Source organism: Colossoma macropomum, unplaced genomic scaffold, assembly GCF_904425465.1.
Source record: "Colossoma macropomum unplaced genomic scaffold, Colossoma_macropomum, whole genome shotgun sequence".
Lineage (NCBI taxonomy): Eukaryota > Metazoa > Chordata > Actinopteri > Characiformes > Serrasalmidae > Colossoma > Colossoma macropomum.
In genome coordinates this window covers 14,956,148-14,974,315 of record NW_023494790.1, presented here as the reverse complement: position 1 = coordinate 14,974,315, position 18,168 = coordinate 14,956,148, and the positions used below count along the sequence as shown (strand labels likewise).

At 39.2% G+C, this 18,168-nt stretch overlaps 1 protein-coding gene across 1 annotated transcript in view; it reads right to left on the bottom strand.

The window, feature by feature from the left end:
- reep3b (receptor accessory protein 3b) overlaps window positions 1–18,168 on the bottom strand; it is a 30,414-nt gene that overhangs the window by 11,180 nt on the left and 1,066 nt on the right. Inside the window, exon 2 of the mRNA XM_036572268.1 lies at window positions 8,287–8,359. Within this exon, the coding sequence (XP_036428161.1) occupies window positions 8,287–8,359 (73 nt within the window). The remainder of the gene's footprint in view (window positions 1–8,286; window positions 8,360–18,168) is intronic.

The window sequence follows — 18,168 nt, the reverse complement described above, 5'->3', positions numbered from 1 at the left end:
TGATTTTCTACATTTTAATTGATAACATATTGTTGACGGAACGCAAAAGGCGGAACTTTGGAAAGTGCGGAAATGCAGTGCCCGGAAAGTCTGAGGCGTGCACACTATATTAAAAGCTAGTGCAGGGGTCGGCAACACTAATGTTAATAAGTCATTTTGTTTTTTCAACAAAAATCAAACCACCTTGGGAGCCACAACATTTTGAGTCCATTTTACCATCTTGGCTGTACATGTGTCTCAGTACGTGCTGAAGTCCTAGTCTAGGCTAAAAATATAATACAAAACAAAAACGCGGATTAACTTTGCTCTGCTTTAACCTTTAGCTCAGCTGTAGCCCTTTTCACCAGCTTGAAACTTTTCCACAAAAGTAAAACAGCTTCTTGTAAAAAGTCTCTCAAAGTTCCACTTTTTATGTGGTTGAAGTCAGTTTCTTATTCTCCAGTTTCTCGTTCGAATTTTCCCGTTCCACCAGAAAATTCAAAAAAGAAGATGGAGAATGAGAAATTGACTTCAATTTCACATGGTTTTTAGTGTTTGGCAGTTTCTTGTTGCAAATGAAAAGTATCAGGAAACATGCTGGAGTGATTATAAATGCAAATAAGTCTATTTGTCTCCAAATTATCGATGTCCGTCTTAAATCTTTCTCTTTGCCTTTTCGTTAGCTACTAGCTAGGTGAACTAGCAGTTATAGGCTACATTAATTCCAGCGTTTAAGATCATTTATTGTTACAACTGTGTTACTTTACTTTACAAATACTGCGCTTTAAAAGTTCCAAGTTGTCACACAGTGAGAAAAAAAGAAATCCTGTACAGAAAAAAAGATGCATCAAGATGCATCGATAATCATTTTATAATCACAATGCAGCCCTCTGAAACGTAATCGAATAGAATCATGAGGTGCCTAGAGATTCCCACCCCTACTGACTAAACTGCCAAAATGTCAGATCACCCAAAATCATGACATCACGGTTCCAAGCCCTATAAAGCTTATTCAACTAGCCACTGAGGTGAGCAAAAATACTCAATGTACAACACAATTCACAGTTTCACATACGATCAGGAAAGCTTTTGTGGGTGTAAAGACATTTTTGTCTCTACTTTCAACGTGTGAGTAAGTGAGTGAGTGAGTGACACTTGAGAAATCCAGCTTAGCTCTGCACTAAAGTAGGCTATAGCTCCACTTGGGTTCAGGCTATATTTACTGTAGTCTTGAGGCTTCGTTTCAGAAATACTGCAACGAATTACATCATTCAGCCACATATAAATCGAGTGTATTTGCGCACATATACTTTAAGCTTATATAATGCTAATTAGCAAAGAAACTGCAGTTTAGACAGGCTGCTTCAACAGGTGCAGTCATCAGGTCCACTGCACCAGCAAAAGCCCTACAGGTTACTGGGACACTCTGATAAGAATGACTGACGTGGAGGAGGTGTAAAGTGACCATTTCTGAAGGAACTGATGGATAGGACTGTACAGGAGCAAAAACATCACACGATTAGAACATAAAAAACAGATACAACACACTGCATACCCAGTAAACATGCAGAATCAAACATGATATGTATTAGAGATGGAGAGATCGATCGGCTATGTATCAGTATCAGAGGACTCTCAGCCCAAATATGTGATTGGCTGATATCTCTCTACCTTAGCCGATCCTGAGAGCTAATCACTGACGTGAAACATATGAGCCATATACTGCCTGAGGCACCAGAATGTAGCTGCTGCAACATTTAAGTTAGAATGGTCAAACAAGAAGCTGGCGAACAGAAAGCCAACTTCAGCCTCTTTATATCTATTTCACTAATGAAAAAAGGATTTTTTTTCCTGAAGTATATTACATATTTGGTTTCTATTTCACTGTAAACTCATTGTGTGAACGTGCAGAGCTGTAATTAACATAGTTTGTTGGCAAAGCTGTGAGGATTCATTTCTGTTGGCATCCGAGTGCTAATCTTTGCTGAGCTTACCTGGCACTAGCTTAGCTTACACTACACTAGCTTCATAACCTATGGCTTTGTCAGGATCTGAAAAGCAAATGTATGTCAACCCTCTTTTTAGCGCATATTTAAAAATTCATCTGTGAGGCAGGATGAACGCTTTGTCCTGTTAGCCGCGCTGCTTGTAACTGCTGCACCACTTAAGGTGGAACAGGAAGATTCAAACAAGAAACAAAGGCTGCTCTGTTTCTGCTCTACAGTTGGGTAACATTAACTTATTTTTGCTGTTTCACAGAACCAGTAGGTCAGTATTGTTTTCTTCTCTTTGCTAAGGTTTTGATAGCTAATCCCAACTGGTTAGCTTCACAGTAGCAAATGTAACCACGGTTTGCTAACTTTTTTGTTCATACAATGTTTGTGAAGGATTTTGTGGCCATGAAGATCTAAAAAAAAGTGTTGTTCAGCAAAGCACATCCATGAACTTGGAGGTCAGAGCTTCTGATGAAGCACTGAAGTGAGGGCTGTATTTGTTTTGCTGTTAAGTTTAAACATCAACAAACTTTCTCCAGAATTGCTTACTGCACCTTTGAATGAGGCATTCAGCCCCGCCCTTGATCAGTAACTGCTATCAGCCCATTGTGCTGAAGGGTGATAAGTATTGGCCCTTGATCAGTCAATCTCTAATATGTATCACAACATTTCATTCTTGAACAAGTTGGTACAGGTAAAAGCATCCAGCAAAACAGTAGTGCCACATTTAAAAAGGGCCAAACTGAGTACAAAGATTTGGCTGATAAAATCATGCATTATTTAACCCATATCCTAGTTAAACAGAAGGCTTGAGATTGTTTGCATTGGGAACAAAAAGTTGATTTTCAGGTAAATCTATGTTGCTACTTTGGCTGATAAAAAGAATTGAAATTAAAGATAGAATTTTTACTATATTTGTTGTTGTAATATCTGGGTTTTTTAGCAGACAGTACTTAACTATCCTAAGAAGAAACAATTTTATATTATATCGGTGAAGCTCTTTCAGAGCAACCCTGGGGCTTTTTGTCCCCATTCAGTAGACATCCTTACAACCTACTAACACAACCTGTACTAACAAAGACTATTCCAGCATATTCATGACAGTTTTACCTTTTTTTAATTATGCAGTCATGAACATTTAATTAAATAGCAGTATTTCGTATAGAAATATATTTACATTGTAGGCAGCCTTTTCTGTCTAGCATAATGCTAATATCAGTTAATGGAAGGCTAATGGAGACGCAATACTGTTTAATATTACTTATGCAGGTTTGGTATTTGAAGCTTGAATGACGTACATGTAACACAATCTTTACTTTGTATGTTGCAGTTTTTCACTGTATATACTTTAAACACACTGCTCAGACTACATCGAACAGTAGTGGAAGAACCTGTTAGTCTGTATGCAGTCTTCCGAGCCTCTTGTTAAACAAAATCATGTTCATTCATACAGTGTGTTTACTATAGAATCGGGCCACTTGTTTATAAATATGTATGATTTCTGTCTGCAAACATATGTACGTTCATGCATTCTTTGCTGTTGTATGCTGTACGTACAGTTACAACTGATCCTTTCTAGACGAGTACTAGGCTATAAGAACCATGTTAGTATGGCATGTTATCTATGAATATTTATGCTCCTCCAAATGCTTCATCAGAAATGCACAGTCATGTATCTGTTTCATATCAGCGTTTTTATGTGGCATGCAAAATGTGAGCTCCGGGTAAATAGGTAAATTGATAATATTACTGTCTTTGCTGTGCATTACCTGTTTAAAAAAAAAAAAAAACACACACAAAAATTTAAAAAATCACCCACTGGTCAATTTTGCTGAAAACAAACTGGAATCAGCCATAAAAATTCATGATCGGTACACCTCCATTATTTAATCCATGTTCTAGTTGAACAGACATGGCACAAATTGGCTAGATTGTGAGGTTGTTTGCATTGTGAACAAAATGTTTTGTTTTCATGTAAGATCTCAAAAACCAACATTTTATCAATTAGGAATGACTTTTCACATTTGAATATAACCAACACAAAACACTGGATTCAGCTAAGTCATTGACAGATGGAAATGTTTATAGATAGAAATACTGTGTAAATGTTCTACTGAGAAAATTATACCTAAACCCATGTGTCTGAACAGTAAATATTTAATTGCTCAAAAAACATTAACATTAAAATAAATGCAAAAAAAATAAATAAATAAATACATTGTAGTTTTGAGTGTCAGTGTATTAGCTTAACCATTTCTAAAAATCTTGTCGAAGAAGCCCAATACATTTACAGCTACCATTCAATACCAAGTCTATCTAATCAAATGTCTCACTAAAATCAGGTGTACTGCTGATCCACCTTATGCAATCAAGAGAGTGCACAGAAAAATCAGGGGCTGGACTCATGCAAGTATCTCAAGAAAGAAAATCTTAAATGTGTTTGAATGTGAAAAAACTTCATTCTTGAGAAGAATTACAAAAATTGATATTCTTTAAATAATTTCTAAAGAAATCTTTTTTTCTTAACTCTTTTCTTAAGAATTATTCAAGAAAAAGTGGTATTCTTGAAAATATTACATGTTTTTCATACCTCACGATAGCCTCACGCTTGTCTTAGGCTGTAACAGTTGATCAGGTGAGCATCTAAATTTATCACGGACACTGCCCGTCCTCATCTCTTGCTTCTGGTGTGACCCCACAATTATCGTACTTTCCAACGAGGGTTTTTTTCCTGTTGGCTGTTTCTTCCATCATTACCTCTAGGTCTTATTTACTAATTTTTTTAATGCTTGGTTTGATGTTTTTCCTCTGAGTGGATTAAATATCAGAAATAACAGTTTATATCAATTTAAATGTATCTCATATCATTTATAGGCAGCTGTAAAATGCACAACAGCCTACATAAGAAAACAATTAAATTTACCTTGTGAAAATCTTAAGGAAATAATTAAGATTATATTATGAGAATATCTGAAAACTTCATACGTGAGAATTGCGTTTAAGAACATTCTTATGAACTTCTTAGTGTTTGTCTTAGCAAGTTTTTTCTCAAGAAACCTTTCTTGAATCGGCCACAGGTTCTTGGCTCTTCTAACCAAAATATTTACAACCTAAAAATAAATAAAAAAAAAAAAATAAAAAAAATTACAACACTTGTTACATTTACTGTATTTATGTTTATTTTCATCAATTTTAATGTTATGTAGCATACAAATTTACTGCCTAGACAACAAATTTTACTGGTTGCCTACAATGTCTGCACAGTACTGTATTTACATGAGTGTGTATATAATGTATAGTCGTACATAACACGTATTTGAACACACCTGGTCAAATTACATGTTCTGTTGATTGTATAAGTAAACAAGTTATTACATCCACTACATGGAACACTTAAATATGGCTGCAAATTCATTTTATTTTATATTAAACATATTGGAAAATGCAAAAATATAAGATTTGTCATAACTTTTGCATAGGCCACATTTTATGTTTTTGTGTGTTTTTTTCCAATATATTAAATTCAGTAAATAAACAACAATTTTGCGCTAAATTGCGCAGCAGTGTGCACCCTGTAGATGATGAGCACTTTTTTCACTTCATGTAATTTTTCCATGGTCATCCAAATGTTTCCTGTGGTACTTCAGAGTATATTTTACAGTATATACCACCAAGTGTCCTCTTGGAGATCCACCTGCAGGTTTCAACTCCATACAGAGATATACACACACACACACACACACACACACACACACACACACATACACATACACACATATATATGTATGTATATAAACACTACATTGCCAAAAGTATTTGCTTGTCTGCCTTCACACACATATGAACTTGAGTGACATCCCATTCTTAATCCATATGGTTTAATATGATGTCTGCCCACCCTTTGCAGCTATAACAGCTTCAACTCTTCTGGGAAGGCTTTTCACAAGGTTTTCCAGCGTGTTTATGGGAATTTTTGACCATTCTTCTAGAAGCGCATTTGTGAGGTCAGACACTCATGTTGGATGAGAAGGCCTGGCCTCCGCTCTGATTCATCCAAAAGGTGTTCTATCAGGTTGAGGTCAGGACTCTGTCCAGGCCAGTCAAGTTCTTCCACACCAAACTTGCTCATCCATGTCTTTATGGACCTTGCTTTGTGCACTAGTGCGCAGTCATGTTGGAATAGGAAGGGGCCATCCCCAAACTGTTCCCACAAAGTTGGGAGCATGAAATTGTCCAAAATCTCTTGGTATGCTGAAGCATTAAGAGTTCCTTTCACTGGAACTAAGGGGCTGAGCCCAACTCCTGAAAAACAACCCCACACCATAATCCCCCCTCCACCAAACTTTACACTTGGCACAATGCAGTCAGACAAGTACCGTTCTCCTGGCAACCGCCAAACCCAGACTCGTCCATTGGATTGCCAGACGGAGAAGCATGATTCGTCACTTCAGAGAACACTTCTCCACTGCTCTAGAGTCCTGTGGCGGCATGCTTTACACCACTGCATTTGACGCTTTGCATTATTCTTGGTGATGTAAGGCTTGGATTCAGCTGCTCAGCCATGGAAACCCATTCTATGAAGCTCTCTACGCACTGTTCTTGAGCTAAGCTGAAGGCCACATTAAGATTGGAGGTCTGGGGACTGTGGAATATTTATTAGTGAGGAAATTTCACGACTGGACTTGCTGCACAGGTGGCATCCTATCACAGTACCATGCTGGAATTCACTGAGCTCCTGAGAGCGACCCATTCTTTCACAAATACTTGTAGAAGCAGTCTGCATGCCTTGGTGCTTGGTTTTATATGGCCATGGAAGTGACTGGAACACCTGAATTCAATGATTTGGATGGGTGAGTGAATACATTTGGCAATATAGTGAATATATATAGTGAATATATATGTTTTTTTTTAATATATGCCCATTTTGAATTTGATGCCAACAACACATTTAAAAAAAAAAAGAGCGAGGTGAAGTGGAAAAGTGTTCTGTAGTCTGACAATTCAACATTTGCAATTCTTTTTGGAAATCATGGACACTGTGTCCTCTGGGCTAAAGACCACTCAGCTTGTTTTCAGCGTACAGTTCAAAAGCCAGCATCCGTGATGGTATAGGGGTGCGTTAGTGCACATGGCATGGGTGACGTGCACATCTGTGAAGGCACCATTAATGCTGAACGATATACACGTTTTGGCAACCTATGCTGCCATCCAGACGATGTCTTTTTCAGAGAAGGCCTTGCTTATTTCAGCAAGACAATGCCAAACCACATTCTGCATGTATTACAACAGCACGGCTCTGTATCAAAAGAGTCCGGGTGCTAAACTGACCTACCTGCAGTCCAGACCTGGTCACCTACTGGAAACATCTGGCGCATTATTAAATGAAAAATACAACAAAGAAGACCTCAAACTGATGAGCAGCTGAAATCCTATATCAAACAAGAACGGGAAAACATCTCACTTTCAAAACTACAGCAGTTGGTCTCTTTAGTTCCCAAACGCTTACAGAGAGTTGTTAAAAGAAGAGGTGATGAAACACGTCCCCGTCCCAATATTTTTGCAACGTGTTGTTGGCATCAAATTCAAAATGGGCATATTTTTCAAAAAACTATACAATTTATCAGTTTCAACATTTGATATGTTGTCTTTGTACTATTGTCCTTTAAAAAAAACATGGTTTACATGATTTGCGTAGCATTGCATTCTACTTTTATTTACATTCTGCACAACATCCCAACTTTTTTGGAAATGGGGTTGTAGATAAATAGATCAAGAACAGAAGATAAAGATAAAACAAAGGACATTTATTCTGAGGGCATGTACAAAATATTACAATGCAAAGTATCTGACTGCTTTAGCAGATTTTGCCTTGTTGTTTGTATGCAGAGGGAGCCTTGAGTCAACCCACTGTTTTCTGAAAACACTGCTGTGGTTGGTGGAGCCTAATTTATAATTTCTACAGCACCTGTTCGGTTCACTCATATTAAAGACAAAGGGCAGGCCCTTGCAGGGCAAAGACTCCAGCGCAAGTCAATGCAGAGAGCGAATGTCAATCTGATCCAGTCACACAGCCTGTGGCTCTCGCACGCCTTCTCACATGCCTGGGCTTGTACAAAAACACTGTCAGCCCAGACAGATCATCAACATGTATGTGCAGCAGCACCCCTTCTTACATAAATATTCACACATCCCATTCAGAGTGCATATTAGAAGGCAAATAAGTGAACCTATGGGGTATTTACTTTTTGTAAGTCGCTCTGGATAAGAGCGTCTGCTAAATGCTGTAAATGTAAATGTAAAAGTATTTACTTACATATTCTTTGACATTTTTGGTTTTCACTGCTTTGTAGGAGTAGTACGCTGGGTAGAGGGTTCCAAAGACCAGCCTGTGGTTATATATATATATATATATAAAACAAAAAAAAAAAGAAGAGAGATATTAGTTTCTTTGAATGATTTACTGTCTGACAAGATCACAAGTAATGTGCTGTCTGGTGCTATTGAGAGCCACCCACTGAATTTCCTCCCACTGATTGCATTCACAAGATAAACAATGATTTCCTTTTCTTTTGCCCCTCAGCTGAAGGCAAGCTAGGAAACTAACCCCACAAGCACATGGACAAAGAGAGAGCAAGCACAAGATTCTCCCTAAAATGAAAGGTCTCATACGCGGCATATTACACATAGAGTACATAACATACACCATAATGTACAGCTAATGCGGTCCAGGCCACTGCGCTTTTGGCAGGGGGACTGGGTGGTGGGAGCTGGGTACATCTGACCTGAGATCAGCTCTGCTGCCAGCAGATGGGCCCAGCGCCAGGCTTTCATCTGGAGGCTGCAGCTCTCAGCTGAGTCTCATTTATTATGTTCCACTCGGCTAACTTTGCGGGTGAGCCTGCAGAACAATGCACTGTGGAACCCGTCAGTGAAAGCAGCCTCCCTGCTCCACCCTCCCCCTTTAAGCTTCCCAGCAGCATTTAGCAATTAGTGCACAGTGTGCAGCTACTCTGCTGTATTAAAAAGGTGCCAAGCATGGAGGGAGTACAGCTGTGATAGAACGCCCCCCTTTTATTCTTTGGGGCAGGCATAAATATTGGAGTTAAATGGAATGAGGGGCATAAACATGCGGGCAAATGGTGCAAACAATAGCTCAGACCAAGACGGAGCTAAATTACGGATCATGATGAAAGAGAAAAGGCAGCCTTTTCTCGGTGCACCCGCGTTCGGCACTGAGAGCGCTAATCAATGTAGCGCTGACAGATGAAGAAAGCCTCAAACACAAGGGAAAGTCATGGCTTGTGTTCACTTCTTGCCTGCCGGGAAAGACTTCAGAAACATTACAGGCAGGGATCAAGCCTAGACATTTCCCGACTAATGACGCTGCCCTTAGAAACATCAGCAGTGCCCCAAGTGCAATACAACTTAAACAGATTTGGAGAGTTCTCAGTTGTACTTTTAGAACAGGATCCCGGCTACTAGCACGGTTGTCTTTTTGCAAGGGCCAAAGAACTTTAGCCCAAGCTTGTCATGGCTCAGATACAGTAGCCTAATGTGCTCCTGCTAAACTCTGAAGTCAGAGATAGTGTGCTTGAATCAGCAGCACAGCTAAACTGGGTGACCATTTGTGCTGTGGCTCTGCTGCCAGATATAGGCTTGGGCCATGTGACCTAGTAATTCAGCCCGTTCTAAAAACACTGTCTCATCAGTAAATAAAACTGACACACAGTTATTTCTCACTATATATTTTTTAGTGTACTTTTAAGTCCAGACCCATATGTGGTTTGTCTTTCTTCTTTCTTTCTTGATGAAGACGCAAAAGCTGAAGATAAAATAACAAGAAAGGACTGGGGGAGCCATGAGAACACAGATTCCTTCCCAAAAACATTACGAAATACAGATTTTTTCCAAACCGCTTGTAACCTCGTTTGGAAAGCGTTTCACCAAATGTGTCAAGTTCACGCTTATATAAGACGAAACTTTCTCCCAGTCTTCTGCTTTGTGGCCTACATCCAGGGATCCACCTTGGCAGCAGTTTATTTTGCTGTTGCCATAGAAACAATAAGGCTGCAGGGCTCTAACAATAGTCTTCGGTTCCAGGTCTTTCACAAGCTGCTACTCCCCCATCCCTCACCCCCCACCCCACCAAACCTGCAAGACTATAATTTCAAGGTCCATGTAACTGCTACTTCCTTTAATGGGGGTCTGTGTGGTTAATAACTGGTATTTTTCATTGCTCAATAATAACAAGCTTTATTGCTCAAATCTAATTTATTTCTCAGATCTCATCTTTCTACCTTTCTTACATTTGTGTAGGTAAGTGATGGTCATTAATGTGAACGAACCTATGCCCTAAAACAACTTGCATGCACACATCCTTATCAATAACGTCACATGAATGAACCACACGCGTCATGAACAGCAAACAAACTCAACAACAGAACAAGCCTTCATCATAAAGATGTTTTGCTCTGAACAGCTCCCAGCTGTTCACTATTAGAGCAAAAAATGTCAGATGCATTGCTTTTGCACCAATTACTAGCAACAACACCAGGTTTAATGCTTTTGCCTCATTAACGCTGAACGATGGCGCATGCGTAATAAACACAAATGAATTCTGATCTGAGCATGCTCAGTAAGTTCGGATGGCCATGATTCGGATATCTATGTGACCTAGGACCACATATGACAGTGGCTCAGGTCGAATTTGAAAAGATCAGATTTGTTTGCCCATACAGCTCTGAAGAAAAAAAAACAAAAAAAAAAACATCTGTGTCACATTAAGGCAAAAAAAAAATAGATTTGTGCCACTTCAGCCTGGTAATGAGAACATGGCCTAAAGCTGCTTTTACACTGAACACGGTATGCACTGCGCTTGTTGGGGGCAAGCTACTTTCACACCACTCACAGCTTGCGTAGCGCTCGTCAGTTGGCTGTGAAAGTGGCCAGTGTTTTCTGAGAAAACTAACCTTTTCGGTAGTGACAAGCATGTGCAGTTTTAAAGGGGTGGCTGAAGTGGTCAGTGTCTTTCATGAAATCTGACTGGCCACCCGAAATGCCACCACAAAATTCCTACACTCACATTGCCACCCACGGCAAAATTTTCTAGATTCATCAATGGCAACAGGAACTACCAGACACGCCTACTCCTACTTGCTGTGCTGGGACTTGGCCAAAGCGTGTCACTCAAAAGCTGAAAACATTTTAACTTTATATGACCCTGTGTGTCTGCCGGAGGAGACTCCATTTTCTGCATCTGCACCAGACATCCTATTGAAATAATGTGCTTGAAAGCGCAAGGGTGAATTTTCCGCATTCAGTATGAAAGCAACTTAAATGTGGCCAGTGTTCTTCTGCCAACTTATAAGAGCTATGTTGTTAAAGAAGGCTGCTCTGTCGCTTAAATACATAGGTTTACTCACAATTTTATTTCATTCCACTGACCACGATCAAAACTGAATTAAGCAGAACAGTATACTTTTTGAGAGACAATACACGTCAATGACAGATTCATTCAAGTTACTGTCAATCTTATAAGCTCAAAAATGAATGTTGAAATCTCCAAAGAATTACTGCACTTGATATATTCTCCAAATAGTACTACAGCAAATACTAAGAGTAGATAAGAGCAAAATAACAAGCAATGAACTGCCGCAATGCCTTTGTAATCATATAGAGAACAGTAATTCCACTGATACCTTCATTACTGTCCATAATATCACTCTACACTACATTTTAACAATTCTTTCCCTGCTTTTACAAAAAAAAACCCAGTGATGAGAAGGCAATAGAAACAAATGTGTTCTCAAATGATGGCATCCCAAAATGATTTTAACTAAAAGCCTCCTTTCCTTACATGGAAAAGGTGATCAGACTAGTAGTGGCATGCCAAAAAGAATGTGCATTTTACACAAGCAAGCTACAAAAAAAGGATCAGTGATTCTGTGTCAAAGTCTGTGACACAAGCTACATAACAGTAAAACAGCAATTCAACAAAATCTTTAAAACCAAACCTTTGCCTATAGTACTATACAAAGTCAGAGACCACCTTCATTTAAAGTTCCAGTCAAAATGGCCGAGTACATGATATTCATCTTTTAGGAGATATTTCTCAGATTAAATATAAGAATTTGCTTGCATTAAAAAGGGGAAAGTTAAAAGATATTAACTGCAGAAAACAGGAATTTTCAAAGTTGAAGCTTACTAATTTTCTATTAAAAGATATAGAGAAAATAGGACTCCCAACAAGAGCTGGTAGACAACCATCACCATCAGGTAAAGAGTACTTAAAGATTTCATCTTTGAGATAGAAGAAAGCTCCACCCTTGCTTCAGATCTGAAAAAAATCCACAGGTGTTTCTGTCCATCCTTCCACTGCGGGAAGACATCTCAACATTATGGGTCTGAAAGGATGTGTAGTGGTCAAGAAGCCATTACTGAGAAAAGGAAACTGAAAATCAAACAAAGACGCTGCTAGCGTTTTCAGAACAATGGACTGGCCACTCCAGTCCCGACCTCAATATCACTGAATGTGTTTAGGATTACTTGAATCGTAAGGAGCAGAAAATGCAACCAACTTCTAAGACTGAACTTCAGAGGTTTTGAAAAATCACTCTCACTATGTATTTCTAAATGTCTCTCAAAAGGAATGGAAGCTTTACTATAGCCAAATGGTGGACATACTAAATACTGAAAAAGCTGATATTACATTTTGATATTTTATTGTGACAGTTGCTATGTACTTTTCTGTTATATATGTTTTGTGATTATTTTCCTCCACCTGGAGCATGAATAAACACCTAATAGCCATTTTGACTGGAAATTGAAGCAATGAAAGAGTGGTTTCTGACTTTTGTATTGTATATTTATTTTCTTTTGGTTTAACTCTGTTTAATAGTAGTTAGCTAGCAAAAGGCAACTACAAATAAGGCCAAAAAATGCAATAGACTGTTAGAAACTGAACTTTGTGTTAAAGCCTATAAGGAACTTGAGCACCGCAAGGGATAAACATGGGGCTTAGACAATGACATGTCCCAATGTTTACACAGGGTGGGGCAATTATATTCTTAGGGGCTCTAAATGGACTCTTCTCCCATGATAGCAGTAGAGCTACCATCAGCCTAGTCACACAAGGGTGTTATTACCCTATAAAAGACAGGCACACACTGTGCATTGTCTTGATTGCACATCAGCCTACCATCTGGACTTGGTCTATATGTAGTCCAACAAGTTAGCGACTGAGTGACAGGAGAATTAGTACTTCAGGTTCTTTCAAACACACTCAAATGTCAAATGAACAGTGTATGGCAGTGTAGCATGGCATGTGCTAGCCCAGGCTCAAGGAGGATGCTGGAGGCAGAAAAAACATTTGCAGCAGGGATATGACTTTAATTTCACACTTCACAAACAAAACCAAACCTATGCGCTACACTTTTCAGTCCTTTTCAGCTCTTCAGTCCTCTGCTACTGCTTGTCCCCTCTCTCTCTCTGTTCCCACTCTGCTCTTTTTTAACAGGCGCTCACACTGCCAGCCAGATCAGCATCAGCTGCCTCTCATTAAGGGCAGCATGAGCCGAGAGGGAACGAGAGCTCTGTGCTCCGCCTCCTTGTTACTTCCCTGCTCCACAGCTCGTCTGCCCGGGTCGAATGTGAGCCAAATTAAAGTGGCCTCACTTTAAGGCCCGGAGGTGGCGTCCAGGAGGCGGGGCTCAGGACTCACCCGCTGTCCTCACCGGGCTTCGTCCAAGCTCGGAGCTCGGGCCATTTAGTCATGGATATGGAAGCCCTGTTTAAATGTTTTTTGTGTCCAATGACTGCCTGCGTGCTTTCAGTCTCGCAACAATAGAACTCGCATGGTCCCTATGCAATATTAATAAATGTGCTGCACATCATCATCAGTCATTTACAAAGAGAGAAGCCCTCCTTCCTAGAGCTGGAGCCCTAGAGGAAATGGAGCCTGCCGAGAGAGTTCTTGAAGCAATTTCAGCAAAACAGGGCCTCGATCTTGCAGTGAGCAGCTGAAAAAATAAAACCCTCAGACAGGCCTTGACATTCTGTTTTAGGTCAACTTTGAGTTTCCTGCTAAAAAACACTGACACGGTACACCCACTCAGGCGATGGTGTGGCCAGGGCGCCACACAGAGCCAGATGCTGGGGGCTCATAATGAACTAAAGCTAGAGATCCAAAGAGCCTTCATTTCAACATCTGGTTCAACTCACAAAGCTGGTCCTGTTTTTTCCTTAAATAGGCAAAAAGCCTAACGAAGAGTACGGACCTACTCTGCTTTATCATTTGAACATATTCCTCAAACATAAAACAGAGAACCTAGCTGACATCTAGAAAATGTCTCATTCGCTAAAGCATCAGTAAGTCTTTAGGAATCCCACATGGTAAAACATTGTTTCCAAGGAGTTGCCCTCGCTAATGGCCACTTTCCTCCTGTTTTGCACATATACTTCCCATGAGAAGCTAATATTCAGTACCCAGATCAACACAGACCAAAGTGAACTTCGCAAACAAACTCCATCCTCCTTCAACAACAGAACTGCTTTTTCGAGGTAAAAAAATAAAAATCCAAATGTAGGAATTGTAGGGATGCATCGATAGCATTTTTTTCAGAACGTGTACATATTTATTTTTTATACACCAACACCAATTATCTGATACCACAATGAATTAAAATGTAAAATTAGTTAGTGTACATGAGTGCAATGTACCTTAACAGTTAATTTAAATAATTAAAATCTAGCTGATTTAAATGATGTGGATTAGCTAGCTTTGTTACATTAGTTACCTTGGTTACCTTACCGTGCCGCTGAAGAGTGGGTTTTGTTCCATGTCAGAAAAGCACTTCTGCACGGCTATAAGTATGTTTCATAGTTTTGTTCTCATGCTCCTCATCTGTCCCTGTGAACAACAGCCTCTGCAGCACAGTGACAGCAGGAATCACAGCCGAGGCTAATTCAAGGAGCTCACCTGTGGAGTTTTGTCTTGTTGAAGTCTTTTAAAGTGCTGCCTGAGTTGTAGTTAAAGTCCTCTAAAGTCGGACATACAGTGTGTGATTTTAGAAATCTTGTTTTTGATGACTCACACTGTATGTTTGAATTGAGCATCGTGCGAGGATGCTTTATACACTCACACCGTATGAAACTGCTTCCATGCTATGTGAAACTCTGCAGACAGCTGGACAAATTTTGTTTTTTTTCTGCCTCTGTTTAGCAAGCCTACATGTCTCTACCCATATTGGGGAAGCGGCTGTGATTGTGTGTGTTTGAAAACAGGCTAAAAATCATATAATGAATTCCTGGCTGGAATCTGCCAAGCCACAACGCAACAAAGTGACCAGCGATATTGTGTCTGACTGCCCTGGAGTCAGTACGGCTTCTCTGTGTGAGCAGACCCTCAACCACTGCCAGCTTGAGTTGTTTATTCATTAGCACAGCAGCATACACTAATTAGGCTCACGTCACATTGTATCAGCTGTTATCGGATGTTAGTATTGGTGCATTTTTATGGTCAAGTACGAGCACATGAGCACGTGCTCAGGCCGATATCCAATACCAGTATCGATACCACCCTACTAAACTGTTCCTCTAGAACATGCATGTCAAACTGGGGACCTTCCAGGCCAAAGTGCTGTGGAGATTAGCATTTACTCTCATCTAATGCTCTGAATTCAGTTTATGAAAGCCTTGCTAATTAGCTGATGAGCTGAAGCAGGTGTGTTTAATGAGGTAGTGTGCTGAGGTCTACAGTGTTCTGGCCCACGAGAACCAGAGCCTAACACATGTGCTCTAGAACATGTCTAAAAGCCAACCAGTAGCAAGAGTTGCATTATTAAAGGCAGAGCTAAGCAGAAACACTGCCCTTTCATCAACAGTCCCTGTATTAGAAAATAACTTTATTGCATTGCATTAAGGAAATGAAGAAAGACTGAGCCCCAAAAAGACTACAAAGCCGACAGTTTGCAATAATAATAGCAGGAAACACGTTACTCTAAACATTAGTGTGGGTGCTTAAAAAACAGGTCATACACATTGCAGAAGTATCTTACGTAATGTGGAACAGAGCCCCCAGCAGTGCTGTCAGATTTACTCAGCTAAGGACACCTTAATGCAACTCCTGGGTGGACAGATCAGTGATTAAAAAAAAATGAAACAATGTACTTTTTTTTGGTTACACTGTTTTTCTTGGTCTTTGCAAACCTAGCTCAAGACTAGCTTAGTTTATGTTCATTATCACATGAATATAAATAACCCTACATTGCATACAAAACAAACGTCGCTGATATGATGTAAACATTCACAATTGTAGCTTGAACTTTAAAGTTGGTGTCTGTAATAATAATAATAATAATATCTGAAAAAGGAAGCACGCTATTCTACTTTTGCTAAGGTTACTGCTAGGTCCCGCCTGCTGGATGCATTTTACGAACTGATTTTTCCTTCCTTGTCTTGCACAACATTACATAAGTTTTGTATGATACAATACAGCACAACAAAGGAGGGGAAAAAAAGAAACCATGGCAAATCAACCTTTTCATGGACAATATAAAAACCTTCAGTGATTAACATAAGAGCATACAACAAGTGGCATCCAGTGATGCAGTTAACAGCTCTGGTCTAAAATGTGCTTTTCTTGAGTATAAGAGTAATTAAAGCTGCTTGATCTCATGTTCAACTTATTTTGGGGACAGACTGTTCGTGATTTATCTTTTTTTGGGGTCAATATCCACAATTTGGAAAAATCCAGATTATGAGACATAATCATACCGGTATACCTCACCCTACTAGTCAAAAATACAACAAAACCTAACATATACATTTTTAAAGCTGCACAGGCAAAAAGCAAAGGTCCTGTTTGTTTGAGAAAATGCCTTTCAAATATACAGTGCAGGCTATGGGAGGTATTCAATTCAGACCCACTTTAGGGCCAGTAACCTTCAAATTTTAGTGATTTTCCTTTTTTAAACAAACCTATTAAACCTGATAATTAACAAATAAATTAAGCCAGATGTGATCCAGGTGTTCACCAAACTGTACTGGACACCAGCCATTCAGGATAGGATACAAGCGCCCCTGGGCTAACATATACAGCCTATAGTCCATATATAGTCATTGTTACGTTTGCTATTTTAAAGATTGGTGTTTCCCATCATTTGTAATTGTGCTACCTTTAGTGCTAATAACCTACCACTGTTTTATTGCTTTTGACTGAGCTCAAACACTGTTCAAACGGGGCTGGTTGTACAAAAAAGGAAACTCACCAGACAGTCATGTAAGATTTTGGTTGCTCTACTGAAAAACAGTACTCATTCATCCTCAAGGGGTTGCTTATATGGACATAACCTACTATTAGGCCTGCTTAATTCATTACTATAGCATTCATTTGAAACCAAACCTGGCCTTTAATAATTGTATATCATACTCCACCAACATTTACCCCGCACAGGCCAATCTTGTGTGTGCCAAATAATGAAATTCAATTTTCATTATTTGAAAATATCAAAGTGAACTCTAATATACATCTTCTGGCTAGTCCATAGTGCAATATGTTTTCTCTCATCTGCCCAATACATAAGTCTAAGTTCTAAGTGGAAGGCATAGTGGTGGACAATATGGCAAAAATATAATATCAGGTCGTGACATACAGTATGTCACAATATTTTTTTCTGACATCTCATATGTTAGAATAGGCAAAAAAAACAGCCAGTAGTGCTACACTAAAAACTACAAGTATTATTGATTTTTAACTTTTCACACACTGTGCTACACTAAATAAAAAAGGAAAAGGACTAATAATGCCCTCCTTGTAATCAAACATGAAGTTGGTCAGTGTTATTTAAGTACTGACGATATCCAAAATATGCTCAGAAATGTATATTTTGACACATTAGAAAAATCAGTAAGAGGACTTCAGTTTGTGTGCAAGTTATTAAGCAAACAGGTTGCTAATAAAGTCCTGAACTTCTTGCACATACTTGGACCAACACCATACGCAATCTACTTCCACCTTAATATGCAAAGAGCGTTCACTGGAGTTTTAGGAGTTCTATGATATTATTATTATTTTTTTTTTCCAGATTAAACCAGCTGTGACAAGATACAGGCCTGTGGAGCACAGGTAAAGCAGGTAAATCAGCCTTCTGTGGGAGAGGCCTGGCCAGGCTTACCTACTGTTAAACATTAATTACAA